The sequence below is a fragment of the Manis javanica genome, chromosome 1, assembly GCF_040802235.1.
Source record: "Manis javanica isolate MJ-LG chromosome 1, MJ_LKY, whole genome shotgun sequence".
Classification (NCBI taxonomy): domain Eukaryota; kingdom Metazoa; phylum Chordata; class Mammalia; order Pholidota; family Manidae; genus Manis; species Manis javanica.
In genome coordinates this window covers 62,532,469-62,557,838 of record NC_133156.1, presented here as the reverse complement: position 1 = coordinate 62,557,838, position 25,370 = coordinate 62,532,469, and the positions used below count along the sequence as shown (strand labels likewise).

At 36.5% G+C, this 25,370-nt stretch overlaps 1 protein-coding gene across 1 annotated transcript in view; it reads right to left on the bottom strand.

Moving 5' to 3' along the window:
* Positions 1 to 1,100: 1,100 nt before the first annotated feature.
* The window catches only part of TMEM232 (transmembrane protein 232), a 228,204-nt gene continuing 203,934 nt past the window's right edge, over positions 1,101 to 25,370 (bottom strand). Inside the window, exons 14-15 of the mRNA XM_073233084.1 lie at positions 5,387 to 5,480; positions 1,101 to 1,716 (exon numbers count right to left, since the gene is read on the bottom strand). Of these exons, the coding sequence (XP_073089185.1) occupies positions 1,456 to 1,716; positions 5,387 to 5,480 (355 nt within the window). The 3' untranslated portion in view covers positions 1,101 to 1,455. The remainder of the gene's footprint in view (positions 1,717 to 5,386; positions 5,481 to 25,370) is intronic.

Sequence of the window (25,370 nt, the reverse complement as noted above, 5' to 3'; positions counted from 1 at the left end):
GGTTGTAGGGTTGCCGTCACAGAGGGGAGGCCTTAAGGAGAGGGTAGTTGGGATGAAAGGATAGTAGAAAATTGAGACCTCCAAGTATTAAAGTGAGAGAAGAGGAGGACCCCAAGGAGGATATGGAGAGTTGAATGCAATAATATTTGAAGGGATGGGACTCAGAGAAAAGAGATTTCTTTTCGCATGTGAAGGAAGCAAATATTGATGAAGGTATTTGGAAATGTGCACTGGAAGATACTATTTCTGAGAACTTAACATATTTTCTGTATGAAACAGCAGGTTTGGGAGGAGCTACACAGATTTGAATCAGCTCTATAGGGAATCGAAACAGGAACGCTCTTTCCCATCCCATTTTTCTATCATATGTTATGTTATATTAAACAGAGAATTATACCATAAAATCACATAATACAGGTCACAAACTTGTGGCCCATGTGTCAAATTTAACCAAGAATTATGTGATTTTTTTTGTTTGTCAGCATTCTGAAATTTACAACTTCTCTTTAAAAAAAAAAGGAAATAAAACTCATGTGAGGGCTTCTGGGAAGACTACATGATCCCACAATGCTGAGTATACATTACCGAGGGCAGCGGAGGGGTGGGAATATTTTTTGGCGGAGGTATTTGGAAGCTCCTTTCACTAATTTATGTCACCTTCCTGTCCTGGTAGTCACCTGAGTTTGACAGCCCTGATAAGGTGCCTGTTCTCTGAGCATCACCAAGTCATCTGTGCAAAACTGAGGTGTGGCTATTACCTATATTTTTTAGGAAAGGAGAGTAAGGCATCACAGAAACCCCACCCCAGGACTTACCCATAGACACACAGCATTAGGTGAAGCAAAATGCCATTTAAAACATGATTCCTCTTTGGAAGAATCCCTCCAGTAAGTGCTGCTGGACATACCAGGGCCACCCAAGTCAGTCTCATAAATTCACTTAGCAAAGTAAAACTGTCACTCAGGAATCTCTTCTGGTATCTGTAAAAGATCACTTAATTCTGAGATGGCTGGCCCTTCCAGATTTGTTTATATACAGTAATTTGTAAAATCCAAGCTCCTGACATAGTTTGACAATGAAATATAAATAGAAGCAGGTGCCTTACTTCTTTTATTTGTATAATAGTTATTATAGGAGTATCAGTTGTCCACATTCAAGTAATAATTCTTAAATGTAACTCATTAATAATTTGTAAGTCATTTCCATTGAGCTGTCCAATGAATATCAATATTCTGAGAGTCATTGATTAAGCATGCTCTATGAGGACAAGATAAGAGTCAATTAGGAAAAGCTCTAGCTGTATTCTTGAAAATGTTTAACTAGTAAAGTCATTTCACTCAAATGTGATTAAGAGCTAACTCTTAATACAGGACTAAGACATGACTATTAAAGAGCCTATACAGGGTAACAACTCCTTCCTAAGACATGGCCTCCAGTTAATTGGAAGAAATTTTCCTAGCATGTATCTATCCTGGTCTCTTTCATATACTGAATTTCTGGCCCATGGACCTCAATTTTGGGGGTCATTTTCTTTTCTAATGAGATTACTTCAGTCCTAGTAGGAAGCTCATAGGGTTTGGTGTGCTTGTGTAGTTTCTCTTCTCTTCTCTTCATAATCTCTCTGAAGCGATTTTCTTCCTCTGACTCTTTATTTTTACGTTCTTTGGCCTCACATATTGTATCTTCTTCCTGTCTGGTCTTGAGCTCTTTCTGCCACTGTTATAAAGAGAAAGTGTAGTTTACATATTATTTTCCATTGAAGATATATATTAACTTACCTCTCAAAATACAGATCGTTATATCCAATTACCCAGTTTTTCTCACAGACAGTTTTCAAGAATTTATATTTTACCACACTGGAAAAATATGTTATCTATTAGAAAGCATACAAGTCTCACAAAAAAGAGGATTCCCTCTTAACATTTTTAATGCTAATAAACCATTCAAAAGAGAGATAATAAGGTTTACATTTCTATATACCAAAGGAATTTCCTTTCTTCATCATATTTGTATCTACATAATAGCATAGAATCATAAAATGAAAAACGAAGTTCAAAGCAAAACAAAAAGAAAAATGAAATTAAAGTGAAAGGCAAAAATTGTGATGCTATTACATATGAAGTTGAAAATGAGGTTAATAGGCAGACAAATGTAAAAGTACTTCTGAGGGATTAACCTCAACTGAGCATGTTAATTCATGACAACAACTCTCTGGAGATGAGTTCCAGGAATAAGTAGTTGGAACTAATGATGGCAAGTCAACCAAATATCATGTCAAGAACCATTTTTCCCTTTCTAATATTTTTAAAGAGGGCGATTTGCTTAAAAGAGGTAGTAATCTCTCTCCAAGATAGGTAAAAAGTTAGAGCAGGATGACCCGTAGCATCAAATGCTGGAAATTCCTAAAAACCTACCAATATTGCTCATTGCTCATTTTGTCACCCTCAGCCCATGCGTACTCACAAATGACCAGACTATGCTTACCAAATCATTGGTTAACTTAGAAATCAGTACATTTCAGTATACATTATGACTGTTATTTGTCCTCTGAGATATAGATATTAATAAGCTGAACTAAACCTCAGAATCCGTAACACATCACTCAACCTTCAAAAGGTAATAAAATTTAAAATGTCAACATACTGAAAATAAATATTAAACAAAAAAGGATAATAAAATCATACCCATTTTTTAAATTCCTGTTAAACTTTAAAGACCTAAGAAGTACAAAAGTTACCTGCACTTGAGACTGTTTCTACATATAGTTCATCATATAGGTACCATGTCTCAGAAACCACTTTTAGATGAAATACCCAGAAAATGGAGGCAAAACATACAGAACATTCAGACACAGGTTTAAATTCATACTTTAGTTTAGTCTACAAGCATCTGTGACATATTTTTTTCATATAATAAGCTAAATAATTATCTTGTTTGACAAAACTACCAATTTTAAGTTAAAGCATAAAAGTAGTCATTGGTATAATAAAACAGTATCTATACACAGACAACTTACCTACTTTACATGAGAGATTTCAATGCACTTCATGACTTTGATCTTTATATTGTGAAATATCAACAGAAGATTAGTTCTAAGAGCTCTCAGTAAAACAGAATTCTTTGGTCTCCCAAACAGCATGTATCAAAGCACTAATGGGGCATCATATTGCTAAGGTCCAGCAGGCTGCTCCTTGTCTTTTCCTAGCTTGTTAGAACTTGGCATGTCTGGAATTCACTTAACTATTATCTTTCTTTTTGCTATCTCCAGGGAAAAAAGAAAAGCTCTTCTTTCCCATTTTTGTTTCTATTAATCATGACAAATTCAATTTGGGTAAACCATTGTCTCGTCTTTACTTTTATCTGCCATCATATCAACTGTGGCGGCTAGGAGGGTGTTGATATGCTTGAAGTTGATAGGAAATAGAAGCACCATTTATTGTTTTATTCAACCTACTCACCCAGGGCTTCAACCATCATGCTATGGAAGACCAGCAGTATATAAGGTAACTTAATATCTGCTGAACAATTACACATCTGTCCTATTCCTTGCATATTATGACCATTCGATAAAATTCAGTTGACTTATTAGCAGGACAATTACACCTGTAGCTGTGTGGTTTTGTTTCTTGTCCATACTACAGATTCCACCTTCCCATTCCCAGCTCAGGTTAGAGACAATAAACAAAAAAAAAAATTAGCAATTATGGAAAATTGAAAAGAAAAGTGGATTTGGAGTCCAGAGATCTGATTTTGTGTGTAGACTCAGTCACTTACTAACTTCAAAACCTTGGGCAAATGACTGTACACCACCGTTCTTCTTAGGGTAATTGTTTTACCAGGGTGTGGTGAGGATTAAATTAATGAATGTAAGAGCAAATATAAGTACAAAGCACTACCGCTGTAGCCATCTAAAAGAAATGGTACATGAATATTTTTGACATGTAATATTCAGAGAAACTTCCATAAACCTTCTAAAATCAATACTACAGACTATTTGATTAGAACAGCCACATTTCAAACAATGTGGATTCTATCAATTCTCAGACATATTATCAGAAAGGATTCCTTTACCCTTCCATAGCTACTCTATAAACAGATCCATAGTAGTAATTATTTGGGTAATACTTATACACTTGAAAAGAGGAAAAGAGAATAGTTTTTAGGAGCTATTTCTTAGCTTCCTTTCTATCATTCAAAAGAACGTTCTGTGTCTCTTTAACTAGACCTAGGCAGATGTGTTTAATTTGCAAAGTGATTAAGGTCTTATTAATCTCTCAAAGGTAAAAAATGGTCAGTGAAAATCGGGTCAAAAGATTTTTGTATTGTTTTATTATTAAAACTATCCTACATATATGTGGGTATGCACATTGGCAGTTTGCTATCTCTTTGCTATTCTAGATCATTTACTTGAAGTGGATAGTAAAATATAGATACTGCAAGTTATGAACAATTAAGAATTTTTGATATTTCCCTGTATATATGATACATTGTTTTAGCAAAAGCTTTATTAGTGAATAAAAGAATAATATGACAATTCCCATTTTGTGATTCCAGGGTATCATTCAGTTTCCAAACCCTAATATAGCTATTATATTATAGCTATTGCTAGAGTGGCTGAAATACTATCAATGAGACAAATAACTATTCAATTCAGTCAATGAAATAATCCTTAGTCTTACTCAAAAGATGATGAATTAAAAATAGAACATGAAGAAATTAACCATGAGAATGTAAACATAGATAATACTGAACTACTGGTGATAAGATCAATTTATAAACTATTCTATATGCTATTGAGTCAATATTGTATCCAAAGGAAAAAAAAAACAGAAAATAAGGACTTTCTCCTCTATTTCAACTCTACTCATAAAAAGAAACAGTCATAAAATGATTTGGTTAGAAATCAACAACTGAATATAGCTCTATGGATTAAAGTGTTTTATGTGAATGGCTTTGCATTGGCCCTGCTTGTGTAACTCATACCATCAACAAAGTGATTAAAATCTTTCTAACATTTCAAGGGAGAAGGATCATCACAGAAAATCGAGTCAAAAGATTTTTGTTCTGTTAATAAAACTACACTATAGAAGAAGCCATTGTTAGGTGTTCAATATCAGACTCTTGTCACAAGAAATCAGTACTAATTCAGGAAACAGGATTAGGCTAGTGTTTTATGAATGACAAGGGAGCCAAATTTTCTGTGACCCAATAAAGGCACCGAGGTGTACAAGTAATACATGAAATATACTTAAGTTTGGCAGTGCCCTATTGTGGCTTCACTTTTAAGTTCCACATGTTACTGTTTCGGTCTCAGAACCACATTTTATAATTCAAAGCACTTTCAAGAACAAAGCTTTTGCTGCTAGTTTAAGAAAGTCAGTCTTACATGATGGTCAATGATTCTTGCCAACTCCTCATCAGCCCTGGTGAAGAAATCTGGATAAGGAAACATGGGGAGTTCTGACATGGAAGGATGTTCCCTGCAAAAAGCAACAGATCCAGCATTAGGTATGGATACTCTTCCTCCCAGGAATATATATATATATTTGCAAATCATAATTAATTTTATGTTTAGTTTCTGTAAGTCATTTGGGGTTAAAAAAACTGACATTTTTGAGGATAGGGCATGACATAGAGAAGGAGAACTAGAAAAATAATAAAAAGGCAATCTTTTCCTATAAGACATAAATACCGCAGCTAGTCAATAACAAATGGGATACCAGGATATGAGGGGCTTAAGGAAGCCTGAAGAAAACCATGTCTAATAGGGAGATGGAAGTGCCCACAGGCATATACAGCCCCATGACCCTGCAAGTTCTGGTGGGAATAGATGCCTAAGAATTTGATCTAAGATATACTAAGAAAATGCTATGACTTCAGTACTTCTCCAAGGTCTTTGTGTAACTAAGAGTGGAACTGTGGCACAGTTTAGCAACAGCTCAGTAAAATGCGGGCAGTGCAGAGGTGGGCCCTAAACTTGCAGAGATTTTTAAACTGTCCACACAATAATTGTGTTATTAAAGTTACTCTGAAGAAATGATTGTGAGTCCAGATATACCTGAAGCAGCAAAATGGTGGCAGAGAATACGGATTTGAAGGAGTGAAACTGAGTTTAAAGGCAAAGCTCTTAGGCAAGAGCCTAAGAAGAGAGGCAGTTGGTGAAAAATTTCCGATTTCAAAAAAGTCTGATCAAGTTTTAAGACTAAAGTTTAGCATGTATTTTTTTCAAGTTGCTACCTTTACCACTTCAGTGAGCTTTATTTTTTAACATTCCATGCCTCCTTCATATCGCCAGGTCCTCTTGCTTTAAGCTACACTAAATGCTTCTCAAATCTTTCTATCTATCTTCATCTACACCATCATTTCCCTCATCTAAAGCATCATCTCTCACCTGGATGAAGGCTTCCATTTTGGAATCCCTTATCTACCATGCCTTATCCTTTTTATTCATGTCTCTACACAGTAGCCAGAATTGTTTTTTTTCAAAATACAGAGGGTATCCTATCAATCCCCTACTTCAAACCATTCAATAATTCCCCCATTAACTTTAGGATTAAGGTCACATTTGTTGTTAAGGAAAACTGAAATAGACTGTGCGTTGGTTAAAATAGCTTCGCATGTTTGCATCAGACTCATTTCTCTCTCTCTCCCTTCTTGGCCTGAATCTATGCATTCCGAACATGTGGGCTTCCTTGCAGTTGCTGTACTGTACCTGGCTCCAGCCCAACTATTTGTTTGTACATGCTCTCATCCCCTCTCTTACCCCTCTATCTCTGCGGCCGGGCGGGTTACTGCCTACTTATCTTTCTGTTCTCAGTTCAGGCCAGTTACCAGAGATCTCAAACTACTAGGGGCCTTTATTTCACCATACTTATCTCCATTGTTATTTTACATTTATCTCTGTGCCTGTGTGAGTTTTATGTTTTTCTGACTAGAATATGAGCTACATGACTGTGGAGACCATTTGTTTCATTATCATTGTCTTCTCAGTGTCCAACATAAGGCCACAAGGTACTCAACAAATGTTTGTATGTTCGGTGAAATACTGAATGCATGAGCAAAAGCTGTGATATGCTTCAAACCCCTCAACATTCCAAGTAAGGGCCTACCACACAACCCTCATGTCAGTAAAACAGTATCTGATACAGCGAGAGGATGGCACTCTCAGGTGACAAGTCACAGAGTGGAGGTGATGGCAGGAGTTGAAAGGAAAACAACTCAGGCGGCAGGTGACCAGAAAACATACATACGTCACCTCTCCCGATTTGTAAGACTTGAAAGTATTGGGCAGAAAAGCAACAAGCTTCCCACTGCATGTAGAATAGAACCTTAACCATTTTATTAAAATATTAAAGGAAAATATGATTCTAGAATGCTGGGGAATTTGGAGACACCTGGGGGCCAATACATGAGTTAATTATATTCATTCAACAATATGTGGACACTTCTAATATTCAAAGCCTTGTGCTGAATTCTGTGAAAAGACAAGACAGAACTTTAAAGTTATTTAAAGGTTAAAAATTTTCAAGCAAGTTGCCTCAAATTCTGTATTGAATTATAAAATTTTAAGTTAAAGAAATACATAACATTATAAATAATGTTTGAAACCTCTAAAATGGGAAGATTAGATAGATTTGTTTGTGCACCTGTGATTTCTAGTTATCTCACTTGAACAGTTTGTACTAGGAAAAAAAGCATAGGTATCTATAATACACGACAACATGAGACATAAGAGAGATAAGCAGTCAATGACAGAAAAGAGAAAAAGATAATAAAATGGTAAGCACATGGGCTCTGTACTCAGATCTTGAAGCACATTCTCATTCTGACAGTGTTATTTAATCCCTCTGTTCCTGTGTCTTCATTTTTAATATATAAAAAATACCTGCCTTGTCATGTTTTTATCAGAATTAAGTAAGGATAAGACATAAAGCATGTTTGATGAGCAAACACTAAACAAATTTCAGCTTATTATCCTTATCATCAGCATCATCATTATCAAAAGTATCAAGAAGAAGCTGGTACTAAAATAAAAGAGATAAAAAAGAGAAACAGGAAAAAAGGCAAAACAATTGAAATGAAACATAAATGAGATGTACAATTTTGACGACTGGAGTTACATGAGAAGTGGAGAGAAACCTTTCCAGAAAGATGGATTACAACCCTAGGTCTGCTCTAACAAACTGCCACACACTGGTAGGCTTAAAAACACAGAAATCCATTCTCTCACAGTTCCAGAGGCCAAAAGACCTAAATCAAAGCAACCTTCCCTAGAGGGTCTGGGGAGAATGCATTCCGTGCTTCTCTTGGCTTCTGGTAGCTCTTGGAAATCCTTAGCATTCCTTGGCTTATAAACACATCACTCTCATCTTTGTCTTCCCATGGCCTTCTCCATCTGTGTCTTTGTGTCTTCTCTTTTCTGCCTCTGTGTTGTAGGGACATTTCTTATAAAAATACAAGGATACTGTCATTGGATTTAAGACCCACATGACTGAGACAGCCTTGACTTTCCCCTCAGCTAGGCTGAGTCCTAGACAGGCTTCTGTCTGATTTCAGGCTCCTGGCCCCCTTTTTCCTAGAGCATTTACTTTAGAAAATTTGCAATTCTAAATTCTTTCTCATCTCCTCTCCTCTTGCTGGTTTTACAACCCAGAAATATATCTCTCAAAGACCTGGGAACCATCCCTTTAAAATGCAATCATCAAAGGAGTTAACATCCAAAATATATAAAGACCTCACATGCCTCAACTCCCAAAAAGCAAATAACCTGATTAAAAAATGGGTGGAGGATCTGAACAGACACTTCTCCAAAGAAGAAATTCAGATGGCCAACAGGTACATGAAAAGATTCTCCACATCGCTAATCATCAGGGAAATGCAAATTAAAACCACAATGAGATATCACCTCACACCAGTTAGGATGGCCACCATCCAAAAGACGAGGAACAACAAATGCTGGTGAGGCTGTGGAGAAAGGGGAACCCTTCTACACTGCTGGTGGTAGTGTAAATTAGTTCAACCATTATGGAAAGCAGTATGGAGGTTCCTCAAAAAACTAAAAATACAAATATCATTTGACATAGGAATTCTACCCCTAGGAATTTACCCAAAGAAAACAAGATTCCTGACTGAAAAAGACATATTCAACCCTATGTTTACTGCAGCACTATTTACAATAGCCGAGATATGGAAGCAACCAAGCTGTCTATCAGTAGATGAATGGATAAAGAAGATGTGGTACATATACACAATATTATTCAGCCATAAGAAGAAAACAAATCCTACCATTTACAGCAATATGGATGGAGCTAGAGGGTATTATGTTCAGTGAAATAAGCCAGGTGGAGAAAGACAAGTACCAAATGATCTCACTCATCTGTGGAGTATAAGAACAAAGCAAAACTGAAGGAACAAAACAGCAACAGACTCACAGACTCCAAGAAGGGACTAGCAGTTACCAAGGGGAAGGAATTGGGGAGGGTGGCTGGAGAGGGAGGGAGAAGGGGATTAAGGGGCATTATAATTAGCACACATAATGTAGGAGGGGTCACAGGGAAGGCAGTATAGCATGGAGAACACAAGTAGTGAGTCTATAGCATCTTACTACACTGATGGACAGTGACTACAATGGGGTGGGGGTGGGGACTTGATAATATGGGTAAATGTTGCAACCACAATGCTGCTCATGTGAAACCTTCATAAGATTATAGATCAATGATAGCTTAATAAAAAAATGTAATCATCAAGAAACTTAGTGACTCTATGTTCCAATCTCTGATGGAGGGTGGGAGCCCAACATAGGTAAGTTGACAATTAGCAAGTACAGATGACCTAAGCACACTGACCAGCCTCTCTTCTAACATCCTCCAGGACTTTTCCACCAACTCACGTCTGCACTCAAAATTCCTCCTGTCTTTTGGGTTCAGTCTCTTCTCCCTATTGCTAAGACCTCAAAAAAGCCTTCCTTGCCTGCTTGACTTGTCCAGTGCTATTTTTCTTTGACAGATGCTAATTCAAGATAATCTCCTCTTGAGATCCTTATCTTAGTTACCTAAAGAAGGTCACATTAACAAGTATGGGTACTTCGAGCTTGGGCATATCTTTTGGGGGACACCATTCAACCTGCTATGGCTGACAAGCAGGAACAAAGACTCATTTGAAGAAAACAAAGGACTTACTGGCAATGAAGTACATTAACTCAGAAGGATGGAACCTTGAATACATTAAAAAATATGTGACTCATTTTTTCACTTGTTCATTTATTTATTCAAACATTTATTGCAAGATGGATGTTATTATAAGGATTGGGAAGAAAAAAATGTTTTTAACTTAGATACTGTGCTCCAGAAATCCCAAGTTCACATGGGAGGGAGGCATGTGAACAGACATCTATAGTCCACTGGAAAAACTGCTGTAATGTAGTAAAATAGGGTTCTGTGGACTACAAAGGTGGAAGGTGGCATCACTTAACTTAGTCTGAGAGTAAGAAAAAATTTCCCAAAAGATTTATGCCCATGGTTGTTCCAACAGGATGAATATGGATTGAAGAAAAGACATATTTAGGACATGTTCACTTTTTCTAATATATCAAAGATGAGCAATATAAAGAGATAATTACAAAAAATAAAATAAAATAAAAATAAACCAAAAAAAAAGAAAATAGTTCTTTATACAGAATTATGGTTTTTCAAGTCTCCAAGCACTTCTGATGATATACAATTGTGGAGTGAGCATCCCAAACATATTCACCAAGAAACTATTATAACTAATAAGTGGATTTAGTAAAGTTGCAAGATACAAAATCAACATACAAAAATCAGTTGCTCTTCTATACACTGACAATGAACCAGCTAAAAAGAAATAAGAAAAATAGTCACATTTATGGTAGCATCAAAAACTTACTTAGGAATAAATATAACCAAGAAGGTGGAAGTTCTATACACTGAAAACCTTCAGGCACTGATGCCATCTCCCAGATATTTATGAGAAAGTTATCCAAAGTTGAAAAAGTAACACCAAATACATCTATCTTCTTATCTACTTTTTAAAAGTAGGCTAGTCAAGAAAGGGCTTGTTCTCAACTTGACTGTTACTATTACCATTACTTGATCTCACTTTTTAAAAGTATCTGGAACCTATTTAACTGCTATGGTTTTGTAGTTTCCACATTTTAAGACATTCTATGGCCATTCAGTGTGAGTTGAAAATTTCTGCTTTCATCCGTCCAACATCTTCAGCCTGGGCAGTGATCCCGTTTCTGCCTGGCGTGGACTGCCTGTCTGTGAAGGGAGACTCCTGGGCCCTGGGGCCTCTGCCGTTCCCAGTGATCCTGTCACAGGGGCTCTGTCTCATGTATCAGCTTTTACACTTTCAGTCTCACTTTTCCTTGCCAGCCAGACTATTGATCCAATAGTTCTATATACAGTGCCTGCCAGAAAGTTTCAGGTGTCACATTGGCTAGAGTACAGAGCAACTAAGGAACTCAGAGGCAAAGCTTTTTGAATTTTAATTGCTTTCAGTCCACTGGGTCAAAAATTTCCCATGGACATGTTGTACCGTAACAATTCTTCCTGCATTTCCAGATGCAAAATTTTGAAATTCCTAAGCCAAGCAAATATAATAAAAGGGTGTTAAGTCTCTTTAAAGGCAGCTTACAGAAACTCATGGAGATGGTTTTATAAGGCAGGAGAAAGCAATCTACCCCCAGGCAGAGGTATGGCCCCTGGAACACCTCTGAAACAAACCAGGAAGGCTGAGCAGGAGGAGTCGTTGTAGGTCGGTGGGAATAAGGACGATGTGGCTCGACCGAGTAGCCCTGTAAGGGATACAGGTTGAGTGGGGAACAAGCGATAGCTTCGGCTTTGGACAGGCTGAGTTTTGTGTCTTCTTATACCGGCTGGGATGGGGTGCTTTCTAGGCCTGCAGCATTGCTGTCGTCCTGGGAATACGCCTCATCCTTCTTCTTCGCTGTGGGCACTGTTTTTTGAAAACACTCTTTCCTTTTTCTTGATTTATTCCCTCATGTAGGTGAAGACATTTTTAGGAAAACATGGTGAATAGAAGGTAAGTAATTTGAAAACATCTTTTTTCTACCCTCATATTTAATAAATGGAGGCAGAAAAATATTCAGGTGCCATTTGTTATCTGAACTCTACCCAAATTGAAGAACAGAATAAATTCAGATAAACTTTTGTGTGAAATCTTGTTGCCTATTTTTGAAACATTATGAACCAAATATATGTAAATACCAAGAGGAGTTATGATTCTAGAGTGTATATACGGTCTCTCACTGCTCTGCGGCAGTTGCGCCACCATCTTCTTGCTTCTGATGCTGCTTTTGTGGCGTCTGACGCCATAGTGGTTACCAGGTATTTGTGGCCTGTTTATCCCCTCTGGAGCTGCATTATATAAGAATATTTATTGCTAATTCTCTCCATAGACAAACACTGAAATCTCAACCACCAGAACAAATGCTTATTTCTTGCTCCTGTAAAGGCCGACACAGTTCACCAGGAGCCCTCCTTCTCTGGGACCCAGGACCCAGGCTCTTTCTAACACTGTCACCTCAACATGTGGCTCTCAAGTTCCCCTGGACAGCAGAAGAGATTTGGGAGGAAAGACACTAGTCCTTAACTGCTTTGGCACAGAAGTATCATGTTGCCTCTGATCATAGTACTTGGCAAAAAATACATGATTCTAACCCAAGGTTTCTAAACTCTGACCATAATGGCATTTGGATGACAGACTGCTTTATTGTGGGGGGCTGCCCTGTGCACCCTAGGATATTCAGCAACATCTCTGGCTTCTTCCCACCAGATGGCAATAACACCTCCCCATACTTGCAAATATGTCTGTTAACCAAAAATACTATTGACATTGCCAAGATCTCCTGGGAGGCAAAATCACCCCTGGTTGAAAACCACTACTCTAATCTAATTACAAGGAAGTCTTCTGGGAAAAACAAAAAAAAATAGATGAAATGTTTTGTGGTTGCCAACGGTCTCTGTCACAGTAAGTTTTGAGTTTCTTTTTTCTTAGTTTTTCAATTTTCATAATGAAGTGCATGGTGGACAGATGTTAAGCTGGCTCCCTCAAGCCCCATATCCCTGTCCTCATGCCCTGTGTGACTCCCGCTCCTCAAATGCGGGCTAGCCCAGAGACTTGTTTCTAACCAATAGAATAAGGCAAAGGTGACGGGATGTCCCTTCTATAGTTAGGTGTGGCTTTCTGTCTCGTGGGCATACTCTCTCTTCGCCTTCTTGGCATTCAAGTTGCCACAGTGGAGAGGCCTACAAGGCCAGCAGCTGATGACGGTCTATGGCCAATGACTAGCAAGTTGTTGAGCTGCTCAGTCTCAGTTCAACAACAATTAAATCCTGCCAATAACTCTTGAAAGTGGAGTGTTCCCTAGTTTGCCTTCAGATGAGACCCTAGTCTTGGCCAACACCTTGATTGCTGACTTGTGAGAGACTCCAAAACAGGGACCCAGCTAAGTGAAGTCGAGTCCTGACTAAATGAAGCTGTGAGGTGATAAGTGTATGTTGTTTTTCATTGCTACATTTTGTATTCATTTATTACACAGCAATGGATAACTAACTCAAAGCACCTTATATAGAAGGTCTCTTGAAAATTATTTTTTGAGCACTACTTGGGCACCTTAAAGTTATAACTTTGTCCTTAGTTTTTCAAATTAAAAAAATACTTTGACTGAAGAATGACTGCCCTTTGTCTTCTTTGTTCTGTCCCCTCCCCCTGACACCTGGGACTTCCCTTTATTCTAATGTTAGGCCTCTGGAACTGTGCCTCTCATTTTCTTATCTTCTTGTCCCCATTTCCTTCTCTGTCTTTATTTTACTTTCTGAGAGATCTCTTCAATTTTATCTTCCAAACCTTCTGTTCAGTTTTTAGTTTCCACTATTATGTTTTTAATTCCTAAGAATTTTTTCTTATACTATTCTTTTTTATAGATTTCCTTTTTTCATGGATGAAAAAACTCTCATTTATTTCCCAGAAGATAATTATTATAAATTTTTTTGACCTTTTTTCTCTCCTTCTGCACTGTTTCATTTTTCTCTCAGGGACAATTATATTTTATTTATTTGGATCCCTGTCTATTATGTTGGAGTCTTTTTACAAATATATGGTGAATCTTTTATTTCCATTTTTATTTTAACTTCTTTGTTTAGAAATAATTAGCACATAATAAGTTCATATACTTAAAATACATAATTTGGTACATTCTGACACTTCTATATATACCCATGGAACCATCCTCCTGTTCAAGAAAATGAACACAGCCATCATTCTCCAAATTTTTCTCATGCCTTTTTTCTTAATTATTTGTGCTTAAAAACAAAATAGTAAAAAGGTGATAGGAAGCTCTGGGTTGGGTTGCTGGGCTTATGGAACAAGGCCCACATCATGGAAAAACTGGGCGGTGATTATATACTTACATATTCTTGCATAAGAAATTACCCCTAAAGTAACAGCTTTCATATATCTTTAAAGCAGGAGGTTAATCATCTGCAGTTTTCTGGGTCAGGAACTTGGGCATGGCCTTTGGCTCAGGGCCCCAGAAGGCTGAAATCCAGGTGTTGGTATAGGCTACAGACATCTCAAAGCTCAAATGGAGGAAAATTCACTTTTATGCTCATTCATAGATCATTAGCAAGGCTCAGTACTTGCTGACTGTTGGTCAGAGACATCAGAGTGAGACAGTGAGAGGGAATCCCCAAGACAGAAGCCACTGTCTCTTTGTAATCTAATCTTGGAAGTGACATCTCCTCACTTTCTGCCATATTCTATTCATTAGAAGTGAACCACTAAGTCCAGCCCTCAAAGAGAAGGGATTACACAAGGGTGTGAATATCAAGAAGCAGGGATCACTGCAGACTATCTCAGAGGCTGCCTGGCAAAGGAGCATGATCATTTTCTTGGTGAAACCCCAACTGTCAGTATCTACGTGCTTTTTCTTGTATGCCAGCCAGAGAATCTCTTACTCCAGTGTATCATTCAGAAGTGGGGAAAGTGGAAATGATAGAAATGGAAAGCAGGGGCTTTGATTCTTATTTTTTCATATGAAGACCTTACCTTCATCAGCACAACTTCGTGGTAGGCTTCACAGGCTTTAAGCAATGAAATAGTTATGATCGGAATTCTGTTTCAGAATGATTGCTCTGGCAGTTGTGTAGCTTGAACAAGAAATATTTAAAGATATGTGGCCATTTCATGAGTTAAGAAAACAGAATGGTATCAGAGAGTATGAAACATTGGAAGAGTTCTACCAGAGGAGTAATTAATTGCCTTTACCAACTATACACATTTGGAGGTAGGCAAATGGGGGAAATATAAGGAACCATGCTTTTCCCTCTCTTTTCTGCCTCTGAATAGCTCAACTCTTGCTGGTCCAGTGTTTTATTCTAGAAGTTCTAGACTATGTTGTCTTGACATGCTGGCATGTTACTGTACTTGTGAAGTATATTACAGATAAGTTGTTATTAATAATAGCTATGGACCAAATTCTGAGAATTATTCACACTTTTAAAATACACTCTGCTAGAGTTGCAATACACCTGTAATAAGACTTTTACTCTTATCCACTAAAATATGTTCTTGATGGGGATTTGATCAATGGAGCACAACTCAGAGTTTGTATTTAGTAATATAGGAGTCATTGGAACTGGATTTCAAAATGGAATTGGGTCCTAACAGTAATCTGCAGACAGAAATGTGGGGAAACATTCATATGAAAGCAGGTAGTCCTCACTCTGAACTGTTTGCTTCCAAAGTTTTTACCAACCAGCAATACAGGTACTGATTTTTGCAGCCTCTAGAGGGATACATTTCCCTTCCCCATGTTAGTTGCCCTATATATACAGTTAGCTTCTAAAGGTCATCAAAAATAATTCAGAAGTAAAAGAGAAGAAAATTTATGGGTACAAATTATATTGTATCCTAGAAAGTTTACTTACTACAGATGAAATTATACTGGGGGGAAGAACAACCTTGCAGACATAGGAAGAAACTTGTTTTCCAAACACATTGAGAATAAGAGCATAGATAGCTGAGATCCAGATAGAAGCAACAGAAAAACACTCACATTCTAGCATAGCAACATTGGATAAAATCTTAGCAGAGACTGGGAACCACACTGGGCACTATGGTCATCAGTGTACCAGCCAGTTATAGATTTGAGTAGGGGCCTCCACTAGCATGCAAATGTATATAGAGAGACACAAGGACAATTTGTAAATCCTCTGTGTTGGCAAACAGCTGTCCTATATAAAGCTCTCTTCAATGCATGGCAAATAAAAGAAAAACTTCCAAAAGAATCTCTGAATTATTGAAAGGCAAGAAGAAAGATACATGATCCCCTAAAACCATAATAATATAAACGTTTGAAATATTATTTACTGTAGGAACTGAAAGAAGGTACAGAAAACTATTTGGCACTCTATAAATTAAGAGCTGAAAGTCTTAAGACTAAAAAAGAGAGAAAAATAATTTAATGCTATGAAGCAGAAGGGCCTTCAACCAAGGATACTCTACCTGGCAAGGTTATCATTTAAATTTGAAGGAGGGATTAAACAATTTTCAGATAAGCAAAAGATGATAGGATTTACCTTCCACAAACTACCTCTACAGTGAATTTTGGAGGGACTCCTATACATGGAAGTATTCCTAAGGCTAAATAGATGTCACCCAAGGGATAGACAGAGAGTACAGAACATGATTCATAACATAAAAAGAATGGAGGAAGAAGAAAAAGGAGGGAAAAAAAAAGAATCTTTAGGTTGTATTTGTAACAGCATATGAAGTGAGTTAAATGAGACTGCTACATAGTAAGAGAATTACACTTGAACCTTTGGTAACCAGTAATCCAAAGCATGCAATGGCAATAAGTACATATTTATCAATAATCACCCAAATATAAATGGTCTCAATGTATGAATGAAAAGACATAAAGTCACTGAATGGATAAAGAAACAAGACCCAGCTCTATGCTGCCTACAAGAGACTCACTTCAAACCTAAGGACATACACAGACTGAAAGTAAAGGGATGGAAAAAGATATTTCATCCAACTAAGAGGGAGAAAAAGGCAGGAGTTGCAGTACTTGTATCAGACAAAATAAACTTCAAAACAAAGAAAGTAACAAGAGACAAGGAAGGATATTACATAATGATAAATGAATCAACAAGAAGATATAACTATTATAAATATCTATGCACCCAACACAGGATCACCTACATATGTGAAAAAAATACTAACAGAATTAAAGGGGGAAATAGAATGCAATGCATTCATTTCAGGAGACTTCAACACATCACTTACTCCAAAGGACAGATCAACCAGACAGAAAATAAGTAAGGAGACAGAGGCACTTAACAACATATTAGAAGAGATGAATCTAAAGGACATCTACAGAACACTCCATCCAAAAGCAAAAGGATACACCTTCTTCTCAAGTGCACATGGAGCATTTTCAAGAATAGGTCATATACTAGGCACAAAAAGAACCTCAGTAAATTCAAAAGAGATTGAAATTGTACCAACCAGCTTCTCATATCATAAAGGTATGAAACTAGAAATAAATTATGCAAAGAAAATGAAAAAGCCCACAAACACATGGAGGCATAATAACATGCCCCTAAATAATCAATGGATCAGTGACCAAATGAAAACAGAGATCAAGCAATATACGGAGACAAATGAAACAATAATTCGATACCACAAAATCTGTGGGACACAGTGAACTCCATGCTAAGAGGGAAATATATTGCAATACAGACCTACTTCAGGAAAGAAGAACAATCCTAAAAAAACAGTCTAAACTCACAATTAATGAAACTATAAAAGGATGAACAAATGAGGTCCAAAGTCAGTAGAAGGAGGGACATGATAAAGATTAAAGCAGAAATAAATAAAATTAAGAAAAATAAAACAATAGAAGGAATCAATCAAAGCAGGAGTTGGTTCTTCAAGAAAATAAACAAAATAGATAAACCCCTGGCCAGACTTATCAAACAAAAAAAAAGAAAGTCTACACACATAAACAGATCAGAAATGAGAAAGGAAAAATTACTACAGACACCACAGAAATACAAAGAATTATGAGAGAATACTATGAAAACTTATATGCTAAAAGCTGGATAACCTAGAAAAAATGGATGAAATGGATAACTTTCTAGAAAAATACAACCTTCTAAGGCTGACCCAGGAGAAATGGAAAATCTGAATAGACCAATTACTAGCAACAAAATTGAATTGGTAATCAAAAAACTACCTAAGAACAAAACACTGTACCAGATGGTTTCATGGCTGAATTTTATTAAACAGTGAAGACCTAATATGCATCCTCCTTAAAGTTTTCCAAAAAGTAGAAGAGGAGGGAGTACTCCTAAACTCTTTCTATGAGGCCAGCATCACTCTAATACCAAAACCAGGCAAACACACCATAAAAAAAGAAAATTACAGACCAATATTTCTGATGAACATAGATGCAAAAATTCTCAACAAAATATTAGCAAACTGAATTCAAAAATACATCAAAAAGATCATCCATCATGATCAAGTGGGATTCATCCCAGGGATGCAAGGATGGTACAACATTAAAAAATCCATCAACATCATCCACCACATCAACAAAAAGGAAGGACAAAAACCACATGGTCATCTTTGTAGATGCTGAAAAAGCATTCAACAAAAATCAACATCCATTCATGATAAAAACTCTCAACAAAATGGGTATACAGGGTAAGTACCTCAACATAATAAAGGACATATGTGATAAACCCACAGCCAACATTATAATTAACAGTGAGAAGCTGAGAGCTTTTCCTTTAAGATCGGGAACAAAACAAGGATGCCCATTCTCCACACTTTTATTCAACATAGTTCTAGAGGTCCTAACCATGGCAATCAGACAACACAAAGAAATAAAAGGCAACCAGATTGGTAAGGAAGAAGTCAAACTATCCCTGTTTGCAGATGACATGACATTGCACATGAAAAACCCTAAAGAATCCACTCCAAAACTACTAGATCTAATATCTGAATTCAGCAAAGTTGCAGGATACAAAATTAATAACAGAAATCTGTTGCATTCCTATACACTAATGATGAACTAGCAGAAAGGGAAATCAGGAAAACAATTCCATTCACAACTGCATCAAGAAAAATAAAATACCTAGGTATAAACCTAACCACAGAAGTGAAAGAGCTGTACTCTGAAATCTACAAGACACAATTGAGAGAAATTAAAGAAGATACTAATAAATGGAAACCCATCCTGTGCTCATGAATAGGAAGAATTAATATTGTCAAAATGGCCATCCTGCCTAAAGCAATCTACAGATTCAATGCAATCCCTATTGAAATACCAATGGCCCTTGTATTTCTCTGCCTGGCTTATTTCACTGAGCATAATACCCTCTAGCTCCATCCATGTTGTTGCAAATGGTAGGATTTGTTTTCTTCTTATGGCTGAATAATATTCCATTCTGTACATGTACCACATGACATTAATAAAATGATTTCACTCATCTGTGGAGTATAACAACAAAGAAAAAACTGAAAGAACAAAACAGCAGCAGACTCACAGAACCCAAGAATGGACTAACAGTTACCAAAGGGAAAGGGACTGGGGAGGATGGGTGGGAAGGGAGGGATAAGAGGGAAAAAGGGGCATTATGATTAGCACACATAATGTAGGAGAGTGGGGACATGGGGAAGGCAGTATATACAGAGAAGTCAAGTAATTATTCTGTAGCATCTTACTATGCTGATAGACAGTGACTGTAATGGCATATGTGGGGGAGACTTGATAATAGGGGGAGTCTAGTAACTATAATGTTGTTCAAGTAAATGTACATTAATGATATCAAAATAAAAAAATATAAAATAATAAAAAATAAAAACATACCAATGGCATTCTTCAATGAACTAGAGCAAACAGTTCGAAAATTCATATGGAACCACAAAACACCCCAAATAGCCAAAGCAATCCTGAGCACAAAGAATAAAGCAGGGGTAATTATGCTCCCTGACCTCAAGCTCTACTGCAAAGCCACAGCAATCAAAACAATTTGGTACTGGCACAAGAACAGACCCATAGACCAATGGAACAGACTAGAGAGCCAAGATATAAACCCAACCATATATGGTCAATTAATATATGATAAAGAAGCCATGGATATACAGTGGGGAAATGACAGCCTCTTCAACAGCTGGTGTTGGCAAAACTTAACAACTACATGTAAGAGAATGCACCTGGAATATTGTCTAACCCCATACACAAAAGTAAAGTCAAAATGGATCAAAGACCTGAATGTAAGTCATGAAAAGTCATGAATCCATAAGACTCTTAGAAGAAAACATAGGCAAAAATCTCTTGGACATAAATATGAGCAACTTCTTCATGAACATATCTCCCCAGGTAAGAGAAACAAAAGCAAAAATGAACAATTGGGACTATATAAAACTAAAAAGCTTCTGTATGGCAAAGGACACCATCAGCAGAACAAAAAAGCATCCTGCAGTATGGGAGAATATATTCATAAATGACATATTGGATAAAGGATTGACATCCAAAATACATAAAGAGCTTATGCACCTCAACAAACAAAAAGAAAATAATCCCATTAAAAAATGGGCAGAGGAGCTGAACAGACACTTCTCCGAAGAAGAAATTCAGATGGCCAACAGACACATGAAAAGATGCTCCACATCGCTAATCATCAGAGAAATGCAAATTAAAACCACAATGAGATATCACCTCACACCAGTTAGGATAGTCAACATCCAAAAGACAAACAACAACAAATGTTGGCAAAGATGTAGAGAAAGGGGAACCCTCCTACACTGCCAGTGGTAATGTAAATTAGTTCAACCATTGTAGAAAGCAGTATGGAGGTTCCTCAAAAAACTCAAAATAGAAATACCATTTGACCCAGGAATTCCACTCCTAGGAATTTACCCTAAGAATGTAGGATCCCAGTTTCAAAAAAACATATGCACCATTATGTTTATAGCAGCACTATTTACAATAGCCAAGAAATGGATGCAACCTAAGTGTCCATCAGTAGATGAATGGATAAAGAAGATGTGGTACATATACACAATGGAATATTATTCAGCCATAAGAGGAAAACAAATCCCACCATTTGCAACAACATGGATGGAGCTAGAGGGTATTATGCTCAGTGAAATAAGCCAGGCAGAGAAAGACAAGTACCAAATGATTTTACTCATCTGTGGAGTATTAGAACAAAGCAAAAATTGAATGAACAAGACAGCAGCAGACTTAACAGAACCCAAGAATGGACTAACAGTTTACCAAAGGGAAAGGGACTAGGGAAGATGGGTGGAAAGGGTGGGATAAGGGGGTAAAAGGGGTATTACGATTAGCACACATTATGTAGCAGGATGGGGGGGACACTGAAAAGGCAGTATAACACAGAGAAGACAAGTAGTGACTCTATAGCATCTTACTACGGTGATGGAGAGTGACTGTAATGGGGTGTGTGGTGGGGTCTTGATAATAGAGGGAGTCTAGTAACCATAATGTTGCTCATGTAATTGTACATGAATAATACCAAAATAAAAAATAAACTTAAAAAAAGATAGAAAAATAAATGTGAGATCAGGAAGGATGATATAAAAACATAAAGGGCCAGGGTAAAAGATTAATACTTAGTAAAAATAGTTTAAAAAAATAAAACGGACATTATGAAAAATAAATCAGCGTCATGGATTACCAATTCAAGATTTCCAAAATTAAGAGGAAAATATAAAGTGAAAATAGAGAATAGATAACTAAAATGAATAAATAAAATGTTATTCAACCCAAGTTATCAACTTAAAAAAAAAATTGGGATAGTGTAGTATTCAAAGGTATGACCACAGAAAACTTACAGAGCTGAAAAAGACCTAAATATGCAGATTGAAATGACTTTCAATAGCAGAAAAAACAAAATGAATAGAGATGCAAAGAAATTAAAGTAACCTATAAGGAAAAAGAAAAAATCTACAAATATTAAGGCAGAAAAATTAATAAATATAAGTAAAATCTCAGCCTTAGATTTTTCTCCTGCATATAAAATGCTAAGAGAATTGATTCTGCTCTCAAGAATTTTTACATTTTCAAGTATTTAGAATAAATTCTTCATACTTAACTTATATAAAGCATCCTGCAGTATGGGAAAGCTCTGTAAGTTTTCAGTGGTCATACCTTTGAATACTACTCTATCCCAATTCTTTTTTTTTTAAGTGGATAATGTGGGTTGAATAACATTTTATTTATTCATTTTAGTTATCTCTTCTCTATTTTCACTTTATATTTTCCTCTCAATTTTGGAAATCTTGAATTGGTAAAGCACTTAAATTGGAGACTACATAAAATACTTATATTGAAGACTAAGAATGGAGGTAACACAAAGTTTGGTAGTGCTTTTAATCAAAACAGAGAACAAAAAAGAGTAATAGTATTGAAAAAAGCCATTAGACTCTAAGCTCTTTGAGGACGGTTATCTGTTCATGTACTTCTAGAAATTACCATCCAGCTAATACTTCTATAAAGACTAGCAGTGAACACAGAATCAAATTAAACATAAATGTCAATCTAAATAATTGTTTTAAATTGTGTTACAAAACTGAATAGAAATAGAGTGTTGCTTAAAGAGAACATAATTATTTAATAAATTTAATTAATATTAATATGGCTCTCAAAGTACACATTCTAGTTTTAAAATCTGAGAAAATGGAGTGAAAAGAAGTAAAAATGTTATATTCCCCCACTTATACTCAGTGGGAAAAGGAACAAAAGAAGGATATGATGCATGGTATTTATTTTATTACTGATTTTGATAATTTTTGACATAAAGAATTTTTATTAAGAAATGTGAAAGTAATCATGAGAAGAATTAAAAACAGGATATAATCTTCCTAATCATTGGGGTAAGTTAAAATACAAATAACATATTCTAAATAGAAAAAACTGCATAGTAAAAACAAGAAATCATACAAAACATAGCACATGAAACAAAAAGATGAAGACATAAATTGTAAGAATAAAAGTAAATGCCATTAATACCATAGAAACCAAAGGAAAAATTAAACTAAATGTAGCTTACAAGAGACTGTTAAAATAAATATTAAACTTAAAAGAGAAAAGGGGTGAAAATGACTTGTCAGAAAAATTCAAACATTAAAATAGCAGGAGTTGAACACTATTTTCAGACCAAGTAGAATTTAAGGCAAAAATCATTTAACAATCTGAAGGGTAATTTTATATTGACAAATGGTGCATTTGACAATTGATGCATTCTCCACTGTCTATTTCCACATACATTTAAAATGACTGGAAGGAAATAGGTCAAATTTAACAGCAATTATCTCAAGGAGATGTGATCATAGATAATCTGTACTTTACGATACATACTGTTATGTATTCATGCCCATAAAAGTTTAGAAAGAGAAAGAGTGGATGAAAGAAAAAACATCTACAAAGTAAAATAAATGTAACTGGTTTGCAACCTCCAACTGTGGGATGAAATGACTGTTCTCTGTTTTTAACACGTCCATGCGACTGACCAAGCCTAAACATCTGCCTGTGCATTTTCTGAGACACATTTTTCCCTTCCAGGTCTCCTCTTCTATCTCTGGTTGTGTCTGCTCTGAATTTTCTTCCCCTCTAACTACAGGGATTGTTCCAGAGGGTTCTCTACTTGGTGTCACTTCCTTGTAATCATGTGGCTTCAAGCACTGCCTTTCCCTAGGGGGTTTTATTACCACCTTGCCCTGCTTACACCTTTCCTATTCGTTGGTGGACATCTCTACTTGAACATCTTACTGACACAACAAATTCAGTATATCTGAAGCTGAAGTAATTTTGTTGCATTCATCATTAATTAAATGAGTATCTATGGAGCACCTCCTACAGCTGAACTCTGTGTCAGATTCTGGGACTAAAAGTAGATTCTGGCCTTCAAAAGACTAAGAATCTAATAGATTCTTCTAAAATGTGTCCCTATTTCTTGTTCCCTATTTTGGTAAGGCACTAGTAACCTCTGAACTCTCTAGGCTCAGCATCTTGGTCTTGCTTTACCTATTTCGTCGGTCAGTTCATTCAGTCATGTGCTCTTCTCCTCTTGCTTTTTCATATCCAATTGGCTGCCTAAAGCTGTTTTCAGTTTTCTGCCTGGTGTTCATCTCTCTATGTCTACTCTCTGTTCATCTTTCACAATTTTCACCTGTACATTTGGATATAGCCTCCTAAATTATCTTATTACCTCCCAATCTCTGCACTTTTGAGCCATCTTATAACGTCATGCCAATTGAGTTTAGCTAAAGGAGAACTCCTGGATTCAGGCTTAGCACAAGTGCAGGTAAATCGTGGAAATTAATCAAAATATTTAACAACTGAATGACATGAGCACCAGCCAATCAGAACAATTGGCAGATAGGTTCTAACTGATCAGAACAAACACCAGATGTAAGGAACCAAATCCAACAATACCAGTGCTTTTCATCATTCCTCGATCTTCCCCCCCCCACCTCACAGTTGATGTGTTCTTGGGTCAGAGATTCCAGTGTGTTCACCAAAACCCTGTTATTTTTGTCTCAGACACACAGCTAGCTCTCATTGCTGCCATAAGTATGAACCTTCTGAGCTGAATGCATAAGGCATATATGCCTCCCTCCTGGTAATCCTCACCCTCATAAAGGACTTGGAGGGCACAGGGGAGAGTAGAACCACATAATAGAAGAACCTAAGTCCCAAAATGACCACTTGGCAGGCCGTCTGAGAAGGCATGCCACATTTGGCTGTGATGGAACAAGAAATACGTAACTACTGCGTTAAGCTACTGCAAATTCAGGATTTATCTGTTTCTAGAGCTAGAATTACCCTACTATATTGCTTTCTTCTGTTTCCTTGCACCCTGCATCTGCCTCTATTAGAGAAATATTAGGCCTAGAATTCATATACTTTTTCTTAGTGCATCTATCTCTTGTTACTGAAAACTCCTTGAAAGCAAGGATACTCTCCTTTGTTTTATCTCCAGAACACAGCATATTTGCCTGAAGTTAATTATACCCTGAAAATGTGCCCTTTAGATGTTGCCTTTATCAATGAATTCTGTTATTTTATGCTATGTTTCAATAGTGCTAAAACTTTGATGGTTCCCTCATAGCCTAAAAAGGAAAGTTCCAAGTCTCAAACTGGTCATCATTATCTGGCCAAGGCTGTCCCATTTTTTTCTCATCTTTCACTTCTTCCTCATTCAGTGTCTTAATCATCCAGTCTTCAATAATTTCCTGTAGTCTTCTGTTCAGTTAATTTGTTTATACTGCTTCATTCACATAAAATA